The sequence below is a fragment of the Brachionichthys hirsutus genome, chromosome 7 (assembly GCF_040956055.1).
Source record: "Brachionichthys hirsutus isolate HB-005 chromosome 7, CSIRO-AGI_Bhir_v1, whole genome shotgun sequence".
Classification (NCBI taxonomy): Eukaryota; Metazoa; Chordata; class Actinopteri; order Lophiiformes; family Brachionichthyidae; genus Brachionichthys; species Brachionichthys hirsutus.
In genome coordinates, this window is record NC_090903.1 from 2,254,359 (window position 1) to 2,278,951 (window position 24,593).

General features: G+C 46.6%; 1 protein-coding gene across 1 annotated transcript in view; it reads right to left on the minus strand.

Moving 5' to 3' along the window:
• Positions 1-24,593, minus strand: part of plekhh2 (pleckstrin homology domain containing, family H (with MyTH4 domain) member 2) — a 34,017-nt gene that overhangs the window by 7,066 nt on the left and 2,358 nt on the right. The window contains exons 2-21 of the mRNA XM_068741239.1: positions 18,423-18,485; positions 18,204-18,353; positions 17,212-17,295; positions 17,045-17,126; positions 16,035-16,220; positions 14,003-14,841; positions 13,053-13,128; positions 12,875-12,969; positions 10,988-11,147; positions 10,604-10,740; positions 10,034-10,147; positions 9,023-9,109; positions 8,780-8,938; positions 8,595-8,675; positions 7,756-7,935; positions 7,202-7,310; positions 6,530-6,642; positions 6,109-6,288; positions 1,920-2,017; positions 326-503 (exon numbers count right to left, since the gene is read on the minus strand). Of these exons, the coding sequence (XP_068597340.1) occupies positions 326-503; positions 1,920-2,017; positions 6,109-6,288; positions 6,530-6,642; positions 7,202-7,310; positions 7,756-7,935; positions 8,595-8,675; positions 8,780-8,938; positions 9,023-9,109; positions 10,034-10,147; positions 10,604-10,740; positions 10,988-11,147; positions 12,875-12,969; positions 13,053-13,128; positions 14,003-14,841; positions 16,035-16,220; positions 17,045-17,126; positions 17,212-17,295; positions 18,204-18,353; positions 18,423-18,485 (3,171 nt within the window). The remainder of the gene's footprint in view (positions 1-325; positions 504-1,919; positions 2,018-6,108; positions 6,289-6,529; positions 6,643-7,201; positions 7,311-7,755; positions 7,936-8,594; positions 8,676-8,779; positions 8,939-9,022; positions 9,110-10,033; positions 10,148-10,603; positions 10,741-10,987; positions 11,148-12,874; positions 12,970-13,052; positions 13,129-14,002; positions 14,842-16,034; positions 16,221-17,044; positions 17,127-17,211; positions 17,296-18,203; positions 18,354-18,422; positions 18,486-24,593) is intronic.

A 24,593-nucleotide genomic window follows, 5' to 3' on the forward strand; every position in this document is an offset into this window, starting at 1 on the left:
TGGGTTTCCTTGCCCCGATTGTCTCAGGGTTGTACTTCACACACAAACATCAGTTTTAATCAGTAAACATTGTCATAAATATCATATAAGAGACTGTAGCAGGTGACAGGCATAAGGGCCATGATGTCATCACTTCCTGCCTGTGTACAGAGAGGGGTGGGGGCAGGGAGGTTAAAAAAAAGTGAACGCCCCCCCCCCCAGGAGAAACCTGGACAGCTGTTGGGATGGAACACATGAGCAGGATCGTTGTCCCGTGACTCAGCAGCAACACTCCAAACATTAGCCCGAGCTAGCTGGGGCCGCTCCGCCGCTCTGCGGTTCGGACCTGGTAGGTGCTGTTGAGGAAGTGAACGGGCACGCTGAAGGGTAGCGAGTGATGGTAGGGGTTCCTCAGCAGGATGGACAGGATCTCCATGCGGGACGGCCTGGCCTGCCTCCCACCCTTCTGCTGGCTCCTTTCCATAGAGCGCTGGCAATAGATGGCGTATTTACCCACCTCAGTCCTAAGAACAACGGGGAGAACATGATGTAGAGGAGCACATACTGTGTGTATTATTACAGTGGAAAAATAAATAAATACATACATATATATACAGTAGTCCCTCATTTTCCGCGTTTAACAGTCAGGCATTAATCTAAATAGATTGTTTCAGTATTATAGAATGAAACCAAAGATCAAAACCTTTTCAGAACTAAACATTTGTTTGAGAAATATAAATATATAGTACGTACAGTAAACGTTTTCCTGTTAATAATGTTAAGGCGTGCAGGTCGAGGAAAGAGCGGCTTGGAGTGCAGAAGAACAAATATTCTACTCGTGCTGTCTTTAGCCTCTCATGCTGCTTTATTGGATAGCTTAGCACAGCGGAACGGCAGCGGCTACATGTAGCAACAGGAAGAAACAAAACCCAAAAGGGACGTGACGTTTATGCTCCTACAAAATAAAAGCCTCTTTTTACACAGAGAATAAGAGCGCTATAAAACAAACGCTTAACAAATAAACATGATAGCTTTTAGAAATAACGAATTTAATTTTAATGATCAACCTACGAGGTTGAACACATGAGAAGTTATTAATAGCAACTCGCGCGTATTTCACAGTTCCTCCGACCGCGCCCCTTCGTCTTGCGGCGTTTCAAGGTGCGTTCAAGTACAAAAACAAAATCTGAAATTGCACTAAAAAACTCCGCAAAGCAGCGAAGTCGCGGAAAATGAACCGCAATATATCGAGGGACGACTGTATATATATGTGATTGTATAGTTTTCACATCATTTGAATGAAGCAGAGAACAGAAGGTAGCTTAGCACGAGCAACCAAAATGAATGAACAGTCGATTCATGATCATTTCAATCAATCAATAAATCAGCAGATGAACTGAACTCATTTGATAAATCAGTGAAAGGAGTGACGAGTCATTTCTAGTGTAACATAGCAGGAGGCTTGAGAACCAAGATATTAGCGTATAATTACTCGCAGTACTGGCATTATGATAGTAATATATAATAATGCCAATAAGACTCTTTATTGATCCTCCTTAGATGCGATAAATATTTAAAGATGAATTTTGCATGAAGCAGCATTATTGTTTTGTAATTTTGATAGATAAGCAATAAGACATAATTAGGGTTAATTGGTTACGAAAATAAGGTTGTGAAAAAGCACAACAGCGATAACAACGTGAAACGTTTAATAATGCTAAATCGAGTTATCGTCTCCTCCTCTACCTGGACGCCTCAAGTCCTGCAGTTTTTGTGTAAAGGGGGGAGATCCCCGGACCCTTCGCCTGGTTCTGACCCAACGTGTGTTTCAATTGTTCAGCTTCGACATCGTTTTGTTAATAAACACTCAAATATTAATCTTATCTCGTTGTTCATGTCCCTGATGTTTCCAGCGGTGTCCTTTCTGCCTGGTTTCCCACCTGGAGTCTGCGTGTCTGTTGAGGTGGACCTGGAGCAGCCAGAGGAAAGGATGCTGAGGCAGAAACAGTCCAACAGACAAGGACAGCAGCTGCCAGCCCTGAAGAACCAAAACACAGAGCTCAAGGTAACGTACATGTACATAAACATGATTACTACTACTACTACTACTACTACTACTGTACTACTACTACTGTACTACTACTGTACTACTACTACTACTACTACTGTACTACTACTACTACTGTACTACTACTACTACTACTACTGTACTACTACTGTACTACTACTACTGTACTACTACTACTACTACTACTACTGTACTACTACTACTACTACTACTACTGTACTACTACTACTACTACTACTACTGTACTACTACTACTACTGTACTACTACTACTACTACTGTACTACTACTACTGTACTACTACTGTACTACTACTACTACTACTGTACTACTACTGTACTACTACTACTGTACTACTACTACTGTACTACTACTACTACTACTACTACTACTGTACTACTACTACTACTACTACTGTACTACTACTACTACTACTACTGTACTACTACTACTACTACTACTGTACTACTACTGTACTACTACTGTACTACTACTACTGTACTACTACTACTACTACTACTACTACTGTACTACTACTACTACTACTACTGTACTACTACTACTGCTACTACTGTACTACTACTGTACTACTACTACTACTACTACTACTGTACTACTACTACTGTACTACTACTACTACTACTACTGCACTACTACTACTACTACTACTGTACTACTACTGTACTACTACTACTACTGTACTACTACTACTACTACTACTGTACTAGTACTACTACTGTACTACTACTACTGCTACTACTGTACTACTACTGTACTACTACTGTACTACTACTACTGTACTACTACTACTACTACTACTGTACTACTACTACTACTACTACTGTACTACTACTACTGTACTACTACTACTACTGTACTACTACTACTACTACTGTACTACTACTACTACTACTACTACTACTGTACTAGTACTACTACTGTACTACTACTACTGCTACTACTGTACTACTACTGTACTACTACTACTGTACTACTACTGTACTACTACTACTACTACTACTACTGTACTACTACTGTACTACTACTACTACTACTACTACTACTGTACTACTACTGTACTACTACTACTGTACTACTACTGTACTTTCGGCTTGTCCCCTGAGGGGTCGCCACAGCAAACCAGCGTTCTCCACTTCACCCTGTCCTTCGCATCGTCCTCCCCAACACCAGCCACTCTCATGTCCTCCCTCACTACGTCCATGTCTCTTCTCCTGGGTCGTCCTCTAGTCCTGTCCTTTGCATCGTCCTCCCCAACACCAGCCACTCTCATGTCCTCCCTCACTACGTCCATGTCTCTTCTCCTGGGTCGTCCTCTAGACCTGTCCTTTGCATCGTCCTCCCCAACACCAGCCACTCTCATGTCCTCCCTCACTACGTCCATGTCTCTTCTCCTGGGTCGTCCTCTAGTCCTGTCCTTTGCATCGTCCTCCCCAACACCAGCCACTCTCATGTCCTCCCTCACTACGTCCATGTATCTTCTCCTGGGTCGTCCTCTAGACCTGTCCTTTGCATCGTCCTCCCCAACACCAGCCACTCTCATGTCCTCCCTCACTACGTCCATGTCTCTTCTCCTGGGTCGTCCTCTAGTCCTGTTCCCTGGCAGCTCCATCCTCAGCATCCTTCTACCGATATAGTCCCTGTCTCTCCTCTGGACATGTCCAAACCATCAAAGTCTGGTCTCTCTGACCTTGTCTCCAAAATGTCTAACCTTCACTGTCCCTCTTATTGTCTCATTTCTAATCCTGTCCAACCTGGACACTCCCAAGGAGAACCTCAGCATCTTCATCCCCTCCACTTCTAGCTCCGCCTCCTGTCTTTTCCTCAGAGCCACTGTCTCTAAGCCGTCCATCATGGCTGTCCTCACCACTGTCTCTAAGCCGTCCATCATGCTGTCCTCACCACTGTCTCTAAGCCGTCCATCATGCTGTCCTCACCACTGTCTCTAAGCCGTCCATCATGCTGTCCTCACCACTGTCTCTAAGCCGTCCATCATGGCTGTCCTCACCACTGTCTCTCAGCCGTCCATCATGGCTGTCCTCACCACTGTCTAAGCCGTCCATCATGCTGTCCTCACCACTGTCTCTAAGCCGTCCATCATGCTGTCCTCACCACTGTCTCTAAGCCGTCCATCATGGCTGTCCTCACCACTGTCTCTGAGCCGTCCATCATGCTGTCCTCACCACTGTCTTGTAGACCTGTCCCTTCGTCCTATCACAGAGCACACCTGATACTTTCCTCCCCCCGTTCCAGCCTGCCTGCACACGATTCTTCACCTCCTTTCCACATTCTCTCCATCACTCTGGTCTGTTGACCCGAGGTACCTGAAGTCCTCTCCCTTCTTTACGTCTATTCCTTGTAGCTTCACTGTCCCCCCTGGGACCTTCTCATGTACACACATGTACTCTGTTTTACTCCTGCTCACCTTCATCCCTCTCTTTTCTAGAGCAGACCTCCACTTCTCTAGATTCTCCTCTACCTGCAGATCACAATGTCATCTGCAAACATCATATTCAGAGGAGCTTCCCGTCTCACCTCATCTGTGAGTCTGTCCATCACCATGGCAACAAAAAGGGGCTCAGAGCTGATCCCTGGTGCATCCCACCTCTACACTAAACTCCCCTGTTGCTCCTACTGCACACTCACTGCTGTCCTACATGTCCTGAACTACTCTGACATACTTCTCTGCCACTCCAGACTTCCTCATGCAGTACCACAGTACCTCATGCAGTACCACAGTACCTTATGCAGTACCACAGTACCTCATGCAGTACCACAGTTCCTCATGCAGTACCACAGTACCTCTCTGAGCACCCTGTCCTAAGCTTTCTCTAGATCTACAAAGACACAATGCAGCTCCTTCTGACCTTCCCTGTACTTCTCCATTGCTAGCCTCAATGCTAACATTGTGTCTGTGGTACTCTTCCTTGGCATAAATCCATACTGCTGCTCACAAATACTTACTTCTGTCCTTAGTCTAGCCTCAAACATCGTATGACTCATCAGCTTTATCCCCCTATAGATTCATACAACTCTGTTTGTCTCCCTTCTTCTTGAAAATGGGCACCAGAACTCTTCTCCTCCGTTCCTCTGGTTTGACACTGGATGCCATTCCTGCTAACCGTGCTACGCTCGCTGCCTATCAGGCTGCATTACATACATAAACATGACAATCATTGAAATGCCGCATTCTATTGATTACATGGGCGTATTTCATCGACTCTTTTGCCATGCGACTTCAGTCTAAACCTGGGCAAACCCAGGCCCGGGGGCCATATGCGGCCCGTTGGTCTTTTCAATCCGGCCCGCCAAACTTGTCCAAATTATATCATTAAATAAAATTGCATTATAATTAAACCTCATTCATTTGACCTTTTCTCTGTAATGCTACCTGTAAAAGGCCAAATCCTTTAATGCAATAGCTTTCATGTGTCATTTATATTAGCTCACACAAATACTCCATCCATCTGTTCTTGGTCCGGCCCCTCTGTCAAATTTTAGAACCTATTGTGGCCCGCGAGTCAAAAGGTTTGCCCACCCCTGGTCTAAACGACCAGGTCGCATTTATCCGACCTGCACGTCATCGATACATTCTATTGTCGACTCTGCGTCCACGTCGGTGCTACTTCCCTACGAAACGCCATGGCTAAAAACCGGGATCTCTTCCTTTTTAATCTTCTTCTTAAAAATATTCATTCATAAATGTGCTGTCTCCGGTTGGACAACAGTTTTAAAATTGCCACATCCATATTTACTTCTGCGTGTGACGTCGCTGTGTCCTCGTCTGCATATGTGGGACACTTTTGGGTCGTCTGGCGTTCGCACAGGAGAACACATACAAGTGGCATTTAATTGGAAATGGCAAAGAACTCACAATTTTTTTTAAAAAACTTTTTTTTTTAAATTGAGCATTAAGACCTGCTTTCTGCCTAAATGTTTTAGACGCTTGTAATCTGATTGGATTAATGTTCCAAGCATCTTTTCTGACATCCTGACGACTTTGAATGTAGGGCACCGCTGCCACCATGTGGTGAGAATGCACACCTGCAGGAGTCCTTTGTGGCCATGCTGCTGCCGCCTGCGGGTCTGCTTAATGAGCTGGCAGAAGAACTCGTTCTGAAGCTCCGGGTGGGACAGACACACCTGGAAGGCGCTCTGCGCCAGCGAGACGTGGTAATCAATGGCCGGCGCGTCGATGGCCACGTTGATGAAAAGCTGACCAGTCTGTGGAAACAGGAGATAATTAGCGCTACATAAAGCAGATACAATCGAGCAGCTACGATGCGTTTGTGTCATTGAGACATAATCTAAAATAAAATTAACTCTGTTTTCCAGTTAATTCTGATTAATGTAATCCTTCTAAATAACATTCAGACATATGCAACACACATCTGAAAACCTTATCCTGTGGGATATGAGAGTTAAAACACACACACACACACACACACACACGGTGTGCTTGTACCTTAAAGAGTTTCACAGCTTCAGTCTGCAGAGCTTGCGAGGGAAGAGAAGTGAGAGGCAGCAACAGAGCTTCCTTAGTGAAACACAACAAGGGATGTTTCCAGCTCTGACAGTCTGAAACGAAACACAATCACACGCTCACATCGAGCACGCGTGTGTGCTGCAGCAAGAACAAGCACGGACGGCTGGCAGAAACAAGCACAATGACCAAAGAACTACAGCTACAGAGGGGAATAGTGGGGACATCACGTTATGCAGTACTGCACTGTAGTACACAGGGACATGTACGCTAGTAGAACTACAGTCTAGATTAGACATTGAGCTACATCTGCAGGAGTATTACTACAGTATATTCTGCTGTACAGCTTGGAGGTTCTTTTACACAAGTGTGTTTCGTGACCTTAAAATGAGAATCTTTCCAAAAGGTCACCATTAGAGTCGCCACATCAACGGGAATGACGCACGTCATGCATGTCGCTCGGCTTTCAGCACGGCGAGAACAACGCGGTATTATTCTGCACTTAATCTGGAAAAGTTATACTGCCACCTACAGACTTGGCATGGTTACTGCAGCCTCTTGATGATCCATGTGGAAAAATCCTAATTTCCATAACAGTTCGGTATGAATGAAAACAACCGTTGACATGGAAACCTCAGGAAATCAAGAACTCACCTGGATCTCCTTCCATCTGGAGGAGCTTCCCCACCAGCTGTTCAAAGTCAGTGCCAATCGTATCTGCTGTGGTGCCGGCGGCCACGGACAAATGGTAGAGCCACGAGTCCTGTGGGGGGACACGCGGGAATACGGGTGACGCCAGAGGCTCAACGAACGCCAGAGAGACTTTATCGATGCACACGGTACAGCGCTTTAACGGCATTGCTCAACGTGGCGTGAATAAATAAAGCAACTTAGCGCAGCCATGATGGCCGCACTCCTCAGCCACAATCCTCAACCCCAGATGCTGCCTGGGTTCCTGATGTTTAGCCCTGCCTTCTTCACAGGAAGCAGGCCTCCACCATGGCCTGCCTTTAGGATAAACCGAGACCCTTCGGATAGCCGGTCAGCACCCGGCCCGTATTCCACCGCTGTGAGGTGGATGGATTGCTGAACAGAAGCGTTTATGAAGGCCCGTATGTTCATGTCATCGTTGTGCTGATCATGAATCTGAGAATGAGAAGCAGAAAACTACACAAATGGAAGACATGAACTTTCAGAGCAGCATTGACCTTTTCGAGGCGGGACTCGATGAGCAGGTAAGCTGGTCCTTGCTCCGGTGGGTGGATGGCGATGGTGAAAGGTGCCGGATGCAAGCCCCACCCACATGCCTTCAGGTATTCATCCGAACATCGCGACCTGTCGATCTCCTCCACCTGTGCCTCCCACATCTTAATCTGGCCCAGGGGAAACTGGGAAACACAAAGCAAAGGCCCGCTGAACGACACACAGCTGCACGACTATATTCAGTCCAGGGACGGATTTATAGCAGCTGACGTGATGTCGGGAGACTCTCCCAAATGTAATGTTTAACGCTGCGTTTGGGCAGCAGGTTACGGTTTACAGGTACATTCAGAAGGGCAGTAAATAAAGCTCATAAAATAAAACCACCCCAATTCCTAGAATGACATTACGTATTCATATAACTTGGCAAGTTTGATCCAAATCTGCTGGAATAAAAATCTTATTGCGCCAAATGTAAGTAATTATCACAGCAAACCTGTTGGGGGGGGGGGGTAGTAGGTGTAGTTTGCTAGAAATGCTCCACGTCTGATTCAGTCAGACAGACAGATGGACACAAATGGAGCGATTGATCATCACACAAGCAGACGATCAGACAAAAGGAGACAGAGACAGAGAGTCCCACAGAGGGTCAGGAAGTCAGTCAGAAAACTCAACACACAGTCAGTCAGTCAGACAGACAGACAGTCAGTCAGACAAGCAGACAGACAGACAGACAGTCAGCAGTTTAACATGCAGCATGTGTTACCAGGTAAATTATCTTATTACTATTTCAACATGTTTCATCCCTGAAAAATAAAGTTGAAATAAATCCCATCAGGACTCTGACCTTGTCCTCCTGGCTGCGGAAGTAGTACAAGGTTTTTCCAATCAGAGCACACCAAACCCGCTTAGAGTACCCGTGCTTCACCTGCCACAAATACAAGTACAACCACGGGTGACAACCTGACAGGAGAACTCGGCCATGTCCAATGCCACCGTTGACCTTCTGTAAAGCAAAGGTCAAGGTCACACCTTGATGAGCAGCCCCTTCATGCCAGGGCGACTATCTGGCTGGGTGAAAAGAGGACTGGCAGCTTTCACCCTGAGCACGCTCTGCAGCACCCGGAGCCACTCCTCCAGCAGGTTGGGGGAGTCGGCCTTCAGGTAGTAGCCACGCCTCCCGGTCACGACCTGCGCAGAGCGGCAGACACACGACCAGCGTCCTGCATTCAGCAATGTGCAGCAAAAGAACCCTCAAAGTCAGGGTTGGTTTACCTGCAGAACCTGCCTCCCCTCTCCCCGGGATATGCTGCTGGTGGCGGCGACCTCGATCTGACCCTGAGGCTTCCTGATTACGTCACTCTGCAGAAGAAGGGTCACACAAAGACACCCTGACCGGTCTGGCCACATGGTTACAAATATTTAGAAGTGTATTCAATGCAGCCTCACGGGCAGCACGGCTAGCAGGAGCTAGCGTAGCACAATCGATGCCTTGAGCCGGGCCCACAGAGTTACGGCGGGAATGGCATCCGGCGTAAAACGTAGCCAGAATTAAATATGCAATCAGGCTTAAATGAGGAAGTCATACCGGCTCGATCGAGGCCCGGGTTAACAACGACCACCGTCAGCGGAGGAAGAGGAGGAAGACGAGTGCATCAGCAGCGAGAGAAGAGGGAATGGAAGAGTTTAGGGCTGAGAGAAGGGACTTGTTGGGACGATGACGGGAAAAGGCTAGAGAGCTGGTGATGATGAGGAGGAGGAGGAAGGTGGATGTGTGTCCAGGAGACCAGGAGGAAAGGAAGCAAGGCTAGAAGCTGAGGAGCAGGATTCAAGTTGTTTATAACGGAGGAGAGGAAAGAGGGATGGAGGAGGAGGAAGAGGAAGGAGGAGTTGGTGCAGAATGTTCTAGAGGAGAACCGAGCGTCTGACAGGCTGATGAGTTTGAAGCTGGAGATTGAGGGAGTCATGTTGAATATTCTTATGTGGGAGAAGGAGAAGTTCTAGTTGAAGTGGTTCAGAGACTCCCGAGCAGGGAGAGAGTCGTGATTGGAGCAGACCTCAATGGGCGTGTTGGTGAGGGAAAAAGAGGAGATGAAGAACTGATGGGCAAGTTTGGTATTCAGGACAGGAACCGAGAAGGACAGACGGAGGTGGACTTTGTTAAAACGATGGAAATGGCGGTAGTTAATACTTATTTCAGAAGAGACTAGTAGAGTAGTAGTCGATGATAAACTGTGTTCAGATGAAACATGCAAACATTCTAAAAACACGCAACATAAAACCCACGGGCGACTTATAGTAGAGCAGCTCTCCATCTCTGAGGACAAACCAACGTCTCTTCCAAGTTTTCGTCCACGTCTTGACCATTTTTAACAGGTAGCCCGATTTCTCCATCGGTTCCTAGACGATACAACGTACCTCAGTTAATCAGGTGAGATGTTGCAGGAAGTACGAAGAATACACATCGAACTCGGTAAATGCGTGAGGAAGATGAAGATAACACAGCACAGTTCTTATTCTCTGTCTGACAATCTACAGTAAGTGGGTTAAAGAGAGGCATCATGTGTACATAAGTACAATGTACATATTACAAGTGTGCAATGTTCAGGTCTAAGGGTACTGCATATACGTGTGCTATTTGTATATATTGTGCAGTGTATTACAGTAGTACTAGTGCTACAACAGCTAGCACATCAATGCAAAAAAAAGTCAAAGAGAATTCAGAAATTGTCTTTTTTTTTACTATCCGCCCATTAGACAAAAAGCTTTTCCTACAAAGGTTCTGAAACACACTTAATAATGTCCAGTCCAGTCCAGTGAGCAACGAGTCCGGACCAGAGGTTCACACCGACTCACACTTTTGAGATTTTCACCGGCAGCAGAGCGGCTTTGTAATACTCTTTGCTCCAGCTCAGAGCACTCTGTGTCGGTGGAGTAGGCATCGGGAGGGATGGCGTAGTCGCACTCTGACGCCATTGACGACAAGGACACAGCTGGAGGACGATGGACAGGACAAGCAGACACGGTTATGTGGAATCAAGGACTAGGAATGCACTTGGTAAACGTTCACCAAACGTTAAGCTGGAAGGAACCAGCTAAAGATGACACCATTTCTTTAGTCCTTGCAGGGATTAGAGTTCCAGCGCCGGCCCACATAGCCAGCGTTACACACATGCATCCACCCACAGGTCCAAACACACACACACACATGAGACAGCTTCTCTGGATTGTGTGCTTTACCTCTCTTGAGCGCGTGCGGGCTGCCTGGGCTGCTGTCCTTGTGGGACGGGGAGGGGGTATGAACGCCGCAGAGGGAAGCGTCCTCCTCTCCCGAGCTGGAGGACTCCTCAGAACTCAACGAATCGTCCAAGAACGGGCTGCTGCTCAACAGAGCGGCTTTCTGCCGAGTCAACAAAAGAAGTGGTGCACACTCTGACACGCAACACGCAACACGCAACACGACAACACGCAACACGCCAACACGCAACACAACACGCAACACGACAACACGCCAACACGACAACACGCAACACGACAACACGCAACACGCAACAAGCAACACGACAACACGCAACACGCCAACACGCAACACAACAACACGCCAACACGACAACACGCAACACGACAACACGCAACACGCAACAAGCAACACGACAACACGCAACACGCAACAAGCAACACGACAACACGCAACACGACAACACGCAATACGCAACACGACAACACGCAACATGCAACACGCAACACGCAACAAGCAACACGACAACACGCAACATGGCAACACGCAACACGCAACACGACAACACGCAACATGGCAACACGCAACACGACAGCACGCAACATGGCAACACGCAACACGACAACACGCAACATGGCAACACGCAACACGACAACACGCAACACGACAACACGCAACAAGCAACACGGCAACACGCAACACGCAACACGACAACACGCAACACGACAACACGCAACACGCCAACACGCAACACAACACGCAACACGACAACACGCCAACACGACAACACGCAACACGACAACACGCAACACGCAACAAGCAACACGACAACACGCAACACGCCAACACGCAACACGACAACACGCCAACACGACAACACGCAACACGACAACACGCAACACGCAACAAGCAACACGACAACACGCAACACGCAACAAGCAACACGACAACACGCAACACGACAACACGCAATACGCAACACGACAACACGACAACACGCAACATGCAACACGCAACACGACAACACGCAACAAGCAACACGACAACACGCAACATGGCAACACGCAACACGACAACACGCAACATGGCAACACGCAACACGACAGCACGCAACATGGCAACACGCAACACGACAACACGCAACATGGCAACACGCAACACGACAACACGCAACACGACAACACGCAACAAGCAATACGGCAACACGCAACACGCAACACGACAACACGCAACACGACAACACGCAACACGCCAACTGCAACACGACAACACGCCAACACGACAACATGACAACACGCAACACGACAATACGCAACATGCAACACGACAACACGACAACATGCAACACGCAGCATGACAACACGCAACACGACAACACGCAACACAACAACCCGCAACACGACAATACGCAAACAACAAGACGCAACACGACAACACGCAAACGACAACACGCAACATGACAACACGCAACACGACAACACGCAAACGACAACACGCAACATGACAACACGCAACACGACAACACGCAACACGACAACACGCAACATGACAACACAACAACACGCGACACGACAACACAACAACACGACAACACACCAACACGCCAACACGCAACACGCCAACACGACAACACGCAACACGACAACACGCAACACGACAACACGACAACACGCAACATGACAACACGCAACACGACAACACGCAACACGACAACACGCAACACAACACGACAACACACAACACGACAACACGCAACATGACAACACGCAACACGCAACACGCAACACAACAACACGCAACACGACAACACGCAACACAACAACACGCAACACGCAAACACACAACACGCAACACGACAACACGCATCACGCGGGTTCAGAAGAACTTACCCCCCTCTCAACACTGTACACTGGCACGGTCACATTTCTGTAGATGAGGGACGTGTACATGACAAAGGCAGCATAGGAGGACTGGAGGGAGGGGTCTGGAACGCAAATCACAGATCGGCTAAACAACAACCTCCTCGTGGGTCGGCCTGAGCGGCTCAGTGTTGATTCTCAGTCGTACCTCTGCTAGCAGGATCCGAGCAGGATGTCTCAGACAGTCGGATTCCTGATTTAGCCACAGCATAGATGCGACTCTCCTGTGGGGGGGGGGGGGGGGGGTAACCCCATTATTATTCTGAATGTGACTTTGTGTGGCAGCAAGCTTTAAGTTAGCTCCAGGGAAAGGGAGCCATTTGTTCCAGGTGTTAAACTGGTTGCTCGTAGTGCCTCAGGGAGCAGTGTTCGAGACCCGAGGGTTCTGCCCGGATTAAGTTTGGGCTTAATGTTTTATTTCATTGAGGGATTGTGTTCACAGCGACGGGGTAGCAAAGTGCTTTATTGCTACAGTTTGCCACCAAGGGAAACTTTCATATGGCATTATATTGCAAAATTTCTGTTTTGATATTACCTCCGCCGCCGAGGCTGGGGGGGGGGGGCTGTTTCTCTGTCTGTTAGCAACATAACTTCATCATTTACATACGGTGTGGATCCAGTTAGGAGCGGAATGAGCTGCTCGGCGGAGGTCTGCGCTCTCTGGGGGCTTTTCTAGTTTATTTACGTATTTGAAGTTTTACATTGTTTTGATTACAGATTGTGAGTAAATTGTCAAAATGACAACAATGCTTTTATTGAGCTCATGGGCCTGTTAAGAATCAGATGGAAGAAGGAAAAAAACATTCCAGGAAAATTCTACTCAAAACTGGATCTTTGTAGGTATGTGTATACGCATGTGTGTGTGTATATATATATATATATATATATATATATATATATATATATATATATATATATATATATATATACTCTTTATTTTTTTATTTACTTATTTTTTTTATTATTTTTTATTTTCTCTTTCGTTGTTGTTGTCCTGTTTCTTGTTGATATTCTTTGAATTTTTGTAAACTTGGAAAATACAAATAAAGAGTCAAAAAAAACAAACTGGATCTTTGTAAAATCTTTGGATTTGCTTACCCAGGAGGGGAGCCTGTGTAAGGGGGGTGTGGGGGGGGCTGAACGCTCATGGTCTTCCCTCTCTTGGCTAATCTCAGCACAGGATTCCGCTGAAGCTGCTGAAGTCTGACTGGATGGGGAGGTCGATGAGGCGCGTGAGGTGGGGACGGCTTGAGGAGGCATGTCTCTGTCCATCTCCAAGCCGGCCTCTTGCTCCTCCTGAAGGGCAGCTTCCTGTGGCTGGGGGGGGCGCAGCACGCCGAGAGTGTTGCATGTTTGCTCACCAGCGTCCTCGCTGCCGGTTGGCGGCTGGCTCAGGTGCTTCTTGGACAGAGTCGCGCTCAATCCAAACCCTGCAGGGGTCTGGAGGCGGGGCTGTTTGGGCAAGGCTGGGTTATCCCTGAAGTCCTGAGGAGAGGTGGGGCGCTTGGGGATGAGAGCTGGCGTAAGGACGGGGCTGGGGGCGGTGGCTCCACTGGGAGGCAATGAGGAGTCAAGTGTCTGTGGCTGCAAATGTTTGCTCAGCCGATCGGAAGCGCAGCCCTCCAGCTTGGCCCTGGGAAGCTCCTCCCCTTGCTTCTTGCGCGCCAACAGTGTCTCATGTGCCGACCCGAGCGGGCCGAGGCCACGCCGCTCAGCACGCTGCAAGTCATCTGAAGCAGCCGGATAGCGCTCACTACCACAGGGTCCTCCTCCTCCTCCTCTCCCCACTGGTGCCGCGCCGGACAGCACCGAGGAGACTCCGCGTCCGCGTGCATCGTCACCCAGGCTTTCAGGCGCGCTGCCGTCCTCCAGCGTCTGTCCAGGCATCCGGAAGTCACCGTCTGTCCAAGAAGACGCTGCGCATCGATCGGCCTTCTCTGTTGAAAGCAGACACGAATAATCAGCTCCATAATCGGCGAGTGCAAGAGAAAGATTTGTTTTTAAGTTACATTGTTTACAGATCAGTTCAGACTCATTTGGGCTCTAAGAGTGGACTCTAAGCACTTCTGTGGAAAAAAGGTTTTGGGGTTTTCTTGGTACAGCTTTGCCCCAGCGTGCTACTTGGAGATGCTGGTTTAATTAATGTCAGTAGTAATAAAGGGTTTATAATAATAAACTGTTTGTAATAATAAACCGTTTGTAATAATAAACCGTTTGTAATAATAAACTGTTTGTAATAATAAACCGTAATAATAAACCGTTTATAATAATAAACAGTTTGTAGTAATAAACCGTTTGTAATAATAAACTGTTTGTAATAATAAACGGTTTGTAGTAATAAATGGTTTGTAGTAATAAACGATTTGTAATAATAAACCATTTGTAATAATAAGATGTTTGCAATAATAAGCTGTTTGTAGTAATAAACCGTTTGTAATAATAAACAGTTTGTAGTAATAAACTGTTTGTAGTAATAAACAGGTTTGTAATAATAAACTGTTTGTAATAATAAACTAATAATAAACGGTTTGTAGTAATAAACTGTTTGTAATAATAAACTGTTTGTAATAATAAATGGTTTGTAATAATAAATGGTTTGTAATAATAAACTGTTTGTAATAATAAACGGTTTGTAATAATAAATGGTTTGTAATAATAAACTGTAATAATAAACTAATAATAAACTGTTTGTAATAATAAACTAATAATAAACTGTTTGTAATAATAAACGGTTTGTAATAATAAACTGTTTGTAATAATAAATTGTAATAATAAACTAATAATAAACTGCTTGTAATAATAAATGGTTTGTAATAATAAACTGTTTGTAATAATAAACTAATAATAAACTAATAATAAACTGTTTGTAATAATAAACTGTAATAATAAACTAATAATAAACTGTTTGTAATAATAAACTAATAATAAACTGTTTGGAATAATAAACTGTAATAATAAACTAATATTAAACTGTAATAATAAACTAATAATAAACTGTAATAATAAACTAATAATAAACGGTTTGTAATAATAAACTGTTTGTAATAATAAACTCTGTGCGTTTCAGAAACATGGAAACATTCTAAAAAGGCATTTTGTTGAAATAATAAAGCCTTACTTCCTTACTTACCAGTTTTATTTGTACCCACGGACTCTTCCTCGGGGCCCAGGGTCTTCTGGGAAGGTTCTGGTCCAGAAAGCACCTGGGGGTTCCTCCCTCTCACCTGTAAACAGCCAAATGTCAGGCTGCTGAGACGCTGGGCAGCACCGGGTCGAGACAGGACTTCTCGTCCATCAGCACAGTTCCGCTCAAGTACTGCAACACACAATCAGGTTTGAACACCCTTATTATTATTATTATTATTATTATTATTATTATTATTACCTCCACAGAGGAGGTAATGTTTTCGCTGCCGTTGGTCTGTTGGCAAGATAACTCAAAAGGTTATGGACGGATCGCGATGACATTTTCAGGAAATGTTGGGAATCTTAGCAGGAACACGCAAATACATTTTGATGTCGCTCCACTAGAGATCTTGGATTCTGGATCACTTTGACATGTTCAGTAACATTGCAGTTTCAGGGGTAACATTTCAATAATCTCTCTCTTATTATATTCAGAAAGGAGGTTCTCTTTCTGCTGCCTTCACCAAGACACTGTGGAATTAGTAGTGGACAAAAATATTAGTTGTATCTTCAAAAGATCTGGATCCAGTTCCAGAAGAATCCGCCATGACTGGAAGTGTGCTTGTTGTGAACAACTTCTAAACTAGTAATAATAATAATCAATGTGAATCCAGTTGCTAAAAGGTTTGCTTTCACGGCTATTAAGGAATCTAAAAATAGAGGTAAAATAAATGTAGGGCCATTGTCTGTGGTGTAAATCACAATATAGGGAGACTGAGGTGCTTGGTGGAGGTCGGCGGTCTCCGAGTGCTTTCCTAGATATTAGTATTATTATTATGACGAGGATGCTTTTATTTTGAAGCGATCAACGGTGTGGATCCAGGAAGGCTTCCTGCTGTGGTGGAGGAATTTAGTTGTAATTTAGACCCAATCGTTGAAATCTGTTGGAACCTTTGAGCTATTCTTCCAACGACTAACCCAACAGACCGACCAGAGTAAACAAACATGACTCACACAGCACTTTCCTCTGGAGCTCCCCAATCCGAGCCTCGTGTCGCTTGTTTGTCTCTCTTAAGTCTGCATTCTCCTCCTCCAACTGAAGAACAAATATGCTTCAACATGGACCAGAGAGGTTTCTGAGGAACTGAGATTGATACATATATATAAATCAGTTTATTTACCTCTGTCAGCTTTAGCATCACCCATTCTTTGATCTTAGCTGCCTTCTCCTCGACTGTTTTGGCGTCCTGAAGTCGTACGTGTTTCTAGTGGGAGAGGGCAGGATGGTTAGAGATGCAGGAACAGAATCCATGTTGCTCTCCAGCTGAACACAATCAGGCATAAATTGATTTAGGGCAAACTGAACAGACACGGTTGGAGGGGAAAACCTGCAGGTAAGAAATTGTAGTTAAATATTCAAGAAGAGCAAAAAAAAAGAAGAATCAACCGGACTAAGTCTGGTTGAAGACGTTTCACGTCTCATCCATGAGGCTTCCTTCACTGAGCTAGAGAGAGTTTAGGTACTGATAGTCCTGTTGGAGCAGCAGAAAAAAGGCCGATCCCACCAGAACAACACGCCGTGTTGGAGGTCGTTAACGTTAACGCTCTATCTATGCCAGGTGTTACGGTAATAATGCATCGGTCGAAGAGGCTGACTTTGACCAGCAGGTGGTGCTGTTGCCGCGGCCGTAATGACGGCCCTCGCCATCCCAAGGTAAAGGGCTAATCAGGGGGTCATTGTCCCGCCCGCACTCAGGCGTGGATGGTTTCTCGGGGTGGAGGTCACTGCACCACCAGGTGGCGTCTCAGTCCTCCTCTGTTCAGAGAAGGTTTCTGGCGTCTTTATCTCCTCTCTCAACTCATCTGTCTTCCCTGGCTAACACCTGGACATTACTGTCCTCAAAGGAGTGTCCCGTTTCTCTCAGGTGCAGGTGGACTGCTGAGTCTTGTCCCGAGGAGGTGTCTCCTGTTTGGAGCTGTCTGCTTGTGGAGCGGTTGTTTGCTCCCCCCCCCCCCCCCCCAGTGTCCACATTTCCTCAGTATGAGAGCTGCTTCTCAGCCCGGACTGGGGACAGACCCGATGTCTCTACCCAGTCTCATTGTGAGCCACGTCTTCCCCCATAATCAGAAGAGAGACGTGCTGGTTTGATGATTGATGAATTGGTTTTCTTACCTGCTCCTCCAGCTGCTGCTCCAGCTGAACAACGATGATCTTTTTCTCCTGTACCAACTCCTGCAGCTGCTGCCACTGCTGAAACAAGCGCACGTCTGCGGCTCCAGAATCGCTGTCTGGAGCTTTCAGCTTGTCCTCCATCCACTGCACCTGGAAACCACACATGGTCTGAGGACAGGATGCGCCTGAACACCCATGAGCCTTTGGTCGGCGCCTCACCTGCTGTTGAGCGGCGAAGGCCGACTTCTCTGCATCGACCACCTGCCTCTCCAGTTGTTGGATCTAGAGCACAGTTAATCATTTCACTCTTTTTATAGTGGCCTATTATTGTCATTAACTATTCTCATATAGTTCTGTACCGTTAAAGGCAAGGCAACGGGGGGGGGGGGGTTCTAACATTTCTCACTGCATAGCGAAACATGGAAAACCATTCGCTGATGGGGAATACATGAAGGAGGCTTTCCTGTCGACTACGATGAGTTTTGTGTGTCCGACACAACACTGATTTATAGACGTGCGCTATTACACATAACGATCAACTAATATACTATACAGTAGTCCCTCATTTTCCGCGGGGGTTACGTTCCAAAAACAACCCGCAATAAGTGAAATCCGCAATGTAGTAATTATTATACATGTACATAAATGTTTTAAGGCTGTAAAACCCCTCACCACACACTTTATACACATTTAACAGTCAGGCATTAATCTAAATAGATTGTTTCAGTATTATAGAATGAAACCAAAGATCAAAACCTTTTCAGAACTAAACATTTGTTTGAGAAATACAAATACGTATAATATAATAATCAAGGCACCTGGTACTTCAGTGAACATGTTTAAATACTGCAAAGAACTGTACAAACAGATCATTTACAAATGATTTTATTAAAGGGCCCATATTATAAAAACTCACTTTCCCATGTTTCGACACTATTCTGGTGTTTTTGGGTCCTTATCAACCCAAAAACAGCAAAACAAACCATCCAGTCGATCCTTTGTAGTTTGGGTCGGTCTGTAATCACCTCCTGAAACACGTCTGGAGAAATCCCTCCCGGCTTGACGTCAAGCTGGGAGAACGTGCACGTGGGTGCGTGCGTCCCTGTGTCTGCGCTCTTTTCATCGTCATGGTGACCAGGAAGCTGAGCTGAGCTGGTTCCTACCCTCACCTGTGGTCACGAGCTTTGGGTCGAGACCAAAGAACAAGGTCGCTGGTACAAGCGGCTGAAATGAGCTTCCTCCGTGGGGGGGCTGGACGCTCCCTCAGAGACGGGGTGAGACGCTCCCTCAGAGACGGGGTGAGACGCTCCCTCAGAGACGGGATGAGACGCTCCCTCAGAGACGGGGTGAGACGCTCCCTCAGAGACGGGGTGAGACGCTCCCTCAGACGGGGTGAGACGCTCCCTCAGAGACGGGGTGAGACGCTCCCTCAGACGGGGTGAGACGCTCCCTCAGAGACGGGGTGAGACGCTCCCTCAGAGACGGGGTGAGACGCTCCCTCAGACGGGGTGAGACGCTCCCTCAGAGACGGGGTGAGACGCTCCCTCAGAGACGGGGTGAGACGCTCCCTCAGACGGGGTGAGACGCTCCCTCAGAGAAGGGGTGAGACGCTCCCTCAGAGACGGGGTGAGACGCTCCCTCAGAGACAGGGTGAGACGCTCCCTCAGACGGGGTGAGACGCTCCCTCAGAGACGGGGTGAGACGCTCCCTCAGAGACGGGGTGAGACGCTCCCTCAGAGACGGGATGAGACGCTCCCTCAGAGACGGGGTGAGACGCTCCCTCAGACGGGGTGAGACGCTCCCTCAGAGACGGGGTGAGACGCTCCCTCAGAGACGGGGTGAGACGCTCCCTCCGCTCCTCTTCGGCTGCTGCCCCGGCGACCCTCCTTGGATAAGCGGTTTGAAGATGGATGGATGATTCAAAGCATTTTTATTCCGTCCTGATAACATTACCGTCCTCGCGCTGCGTTTGCGTGTCTCTCTGGGACACACACGCGATGTGTGCGTGTCCCAGAGAGACACTCGCTCCTTGATCGCGCACTGCTTTCGCTCTCTCCTGCACGAGTTGAAGAAGAAGAGGAGAGTGGATGAAGTTTATTTTTTGTGGTAATGTTCCAGCGAAAATTGCCAAAAATGTTTTTGTGTACAAAAAGCGTCCCTCACGGTTACCATGGTAGCGCTGCTGCACGCGTGCTCGCTATGGACGTACTTTTGCTTCCGGGTTTAGAGCGTGTCTGACGGAGCACGATGGCGAGCGCCCCATGGGGCCCGGCCAGGCACAGCAAGAAGAGCCCACCTGGGGCCTCCTTCCCCTGGGCTCACCACCCGTAGGAGGGACCAAAGGGGACGGGTGCTTTGTGAGTCGGGCTGCAGGGAACCTTGCCGGCCCAAAAGCATTTTTGGGTTCAAACCTTTTGAGTTCCAGAGTGGAATGTCAAAAGGCACTTTGGGCTTGAGTATATTCCAAACTAAGTGACAAACGTCATGAAAAAGGTTGCCTACCCCTGATCCAGACAGACAGACAGACATGAGCAGGTGGGCAGGCAGACAGACACTGTCTCATAATCTATAGATATCTATAGCTGCAGCCTGAGTTTCGTTCTGCCTCTGTTCACAACCATAGACCGAGAGCGGTGGGCCCAGCTCAGTCCGAAAGCAGGCACACCCTGCAGGGAGTGTCTGTTTCCCCTGCAGAATGCTCTTTGGAAGTGAGGCTTCCATGCAGCCGTGATTACAGTCAGAGAATCTCAACCGAAGAACAAGATTTGACGGCAGTACTTTGCCGATTGTCCCCCCTGCGTCTTGCATAAGACATTGATGGTTTTGTACTCATGAGAAAGTAAAATCAAATAGCAACATGATGCCTCATAATCAGGTCTCTAATTATTCTTATCTCACAAATTCTAAGAACACAAGCGGCTTTCACTCCAAAGAGGATTTGCAATTGAAGTAAATGTTATTTGATCAGTAGATGAGAGAAATGAAAGGGAGTTGGTATCATGAAAGAAACCAGCTAGATTTCACGACAGATTTTGAACATGTCAAGATTGCATGTTGTTTTTTTTAACTCCCCTTTAAAGCCTCCCTGTGAAAATCATTGCTGAGAAACATGAGCATGGATGATCTGACAGCCCCCACGGGGGAGCGGAGAAGCCAATTCGGAGATGTCAGTGAGTGGAGAGTTCTTGGGTCCGACGTTACAGATCTAATTCAGTTTGAACCGTGTCTGATGATAAGCAGCCAACCTGGCTTTCGTCAGCAGGCTCCGTTTGGATGATCATGGCTGCTGTGCTACGTATCGGTAATTATTGATTCATCTCTTCCTGCCTCAACTGATATTTATTTACCTTTAATCACAGAAAGGTCGGCCACGCCTATCAGACTTGATAACTGTTTCACGAGATGAACCCGGAATGTTTCTGTCGGATCTGCCGACTGATGAGCTGCATCGCCACACCTGTACCACAGAGGAGGATGAAAAGCAGCCCTCCTCTTCCTCCTCCTTCCCAGTTTAACACGATTGACTTTGTTCCTATGCAGTGAGGCTGAGTTGCTCATGGGACACAGGACTGTGTGTTGGTGGAGACAGAGCGTCCAGCAGCTGGAGGACCTCATACTTGCCCCCCCCCCCAGTGAAGACCAGTGATGCTGGTTCAATAGCATTGTCGCAGGTGAGACACACCTGGCTTTAAAGCGAATGGGCAATTGATTCTGCTGCTTTAACTTGTGTTTAAACAGCAGAAAAGAGTTGGACACGCCCTCAGCGACCTTTAAATAGAGCCCTCAGACACAAACACCAAACCGCATGCGCCTCCCTCAGGAGCATATATAGCAACTGGCTTGTGAAGTACATGCTGTGTACTGGAGCTAATTATGAATACAACACCATGTAATACCCCGTCCAACATATGCCTAATGATGGTATTCTTCTGTGTTGTCTCTGTATACTACACAGAACGTTAAGGTTGTGGGTGTGTCAAACCCAGGACAGCGCCACTGGGACAACCAATGGGAGAGCAACGTTTACGAAGCACTGGCTGCGTTTACAGCGGGGGGGTCAAACTCATGTTCTCCGGGGGCCACATCAGCATTACGGCTGCCCTCAAAGGGCCCGTTGTAAATGTAACTAAATGTAATGTAATGTAAATAAAATGTAACTACTCCTTAACATGCTGCTAAATAACTATTTACTACTACATACTTAATTAAATTATAAATATTACACATGCAATTGCATAGTTCTAAAAATATATCGATACCTTACTGCTGTAAAAATATCCACCAAGGTTATGTAATCGCCGGCGTCTGTCTGTAATTTGTTCTTCAATATCTCCATTGATTACTGACCGATATTTAGGGAATTTAACACAGTCATGTGGGGGGGTGGGGGGGGGGCTCTATCTCACCACTGAATATCATCTGGGTCGGATCCAGAATGGAGTCAGCAACAAATGTTTAATTTTAACATTAAACCCCATTTACAGATTATAAATCAGTTACAAATACACATCAACTCTGATTCACTTTTACTTTTCAGCATTTTACAAAAACAAATGTCTGCACAAAGCTCTTGCGGGCCACAAAAAATGACGTGGGGGGCCACATTGGCCCCCGGGCCTTGAGTTTGACACATATGGTTTACATGGACAACATTTCATGAATCCGATCAGAGTGTTCATGGAGCCTAAAAATATTGATCCGATTAGGATTTGCGTGTTCACACATCACACTTTCGATCGGAATAAATTATTTTGACGTGCGCAATTTTTCCAAATATTCCAGAAATAGTCGTAGAAGAAGAAGAAGCCATAGCGACTTCCGTTGTAAACAAAACATGGCTCCGCCCCTTTCTGTTTGAAACATCAGAGTTATTATTCTCCCCGTTTGTGCTGTTACGTTCCTCCTTTAATGTCTCCAGCAACGTGTTTGTCTCAGATTTTGACCCGTTCTGTCTTTCGCTCGCTCTGCTTCAACGAGCTTCCGGGAATAACAGAAGCGCGTAAAGATGACGTCACATCAGCGTTTTCATGCGCCCTGATCGGATTATCGATCGGTATAAACCACCCCTATTGATCGGAATAAGATCTTGATCGGATTGAGCTTGATCGGGTTAGACTATTCACATTTGAGTGTGTACATGAAGAATTTTCATTCAGATCAGGCCATTAATCCGATTAAATGTGTCCACGCAAACATGATTCCAAAAGTTACAGCCTGTCACTTGCTCCCTGAAATATACTAATGCATACATTTATACCTGATAAGCATATAAACAATCTCATAACCCGCCCCCTGCCTCAAGAAAGCCACAGTATATCACCTCGAAAGTCAGTTCCTCATTCTGATTCAAACTCCTGCTCAACCTTCATTCCTAGAATTCCACAACTGGCGCTCTGTGGCCAACCTCCCCCTGAACTCCAGCCGCATCCAGACGGCCACCTCACAAAGGCTCTTTCTGCAGACACTGACTCGAACTAATCTGTGGGCTTAAAACCAAACACAGTTCGACTCTCATGACCGGTAACTGTCGAACGTGTTAAATGAAATGAAAGCAAAGGACAAAGTTCTGTGGAGCGAGTTCAACTCTCAGGAAGGCAAAGACAGTCACGCAATCTGCAACGCGACCACAGGATAGTTCCTTTCTTTCAGTGTGAACCACTCGCACTACTATACCGCATAGTACATGTACTACTGTACTATTGCTACTACCACTACTGTACTCTCGACTTGTCCCCTGAGGGGACACCACAGCAAACCAGCGTTCTCCACTTCACCCTGTCCTTTGCATTGTCGTCCCCAACACCAGCCACCCTCATGTCCTCCCTCACTACGTCCATGTCTCTTCTCCTGGGTCGTCCTCTAGTCCTGTTCCCTGGCAGTTCCATCCTCAGCATCCTTCTACCGATATAGTCCCTGTCTCTCCTCTGGACATGTCCAAACCATCAAAGTCTGGTCTCTCTGACCTTGTCTCCAAAACGTCTAACCTTCACTGTCCCTCTTATTGTCTCATTTCTAATCTTGTCCAACCTGGTCACTCCCGAGGAGAACCTCAGCATCTTCATCTCCTCCACTTCTAGCTCCGCCTCCTGTCTTTTCCTCAGACAGGAGGTATTATATATATATATATACCGTATATATAATATACAGAACAGGTAGTCATCAATACATTTAACTATAGTGTGTATTTTATTATATGACTGTGTGTGCAGATATATCCAAAGCTTGATATGCAGTAAGTGTTTCTCTGTACCACCTATCCTGTGTAGGGGTGGGGAGTGTGTACACAGGTATTATGGTACTGGGTATACTGGGTAGTCCTTTCTCCATCGCTGCAGCGTCTCCATTCACACTCGTAGGCTTTCTCTATTCTCCACTCATGAATGCACAAAT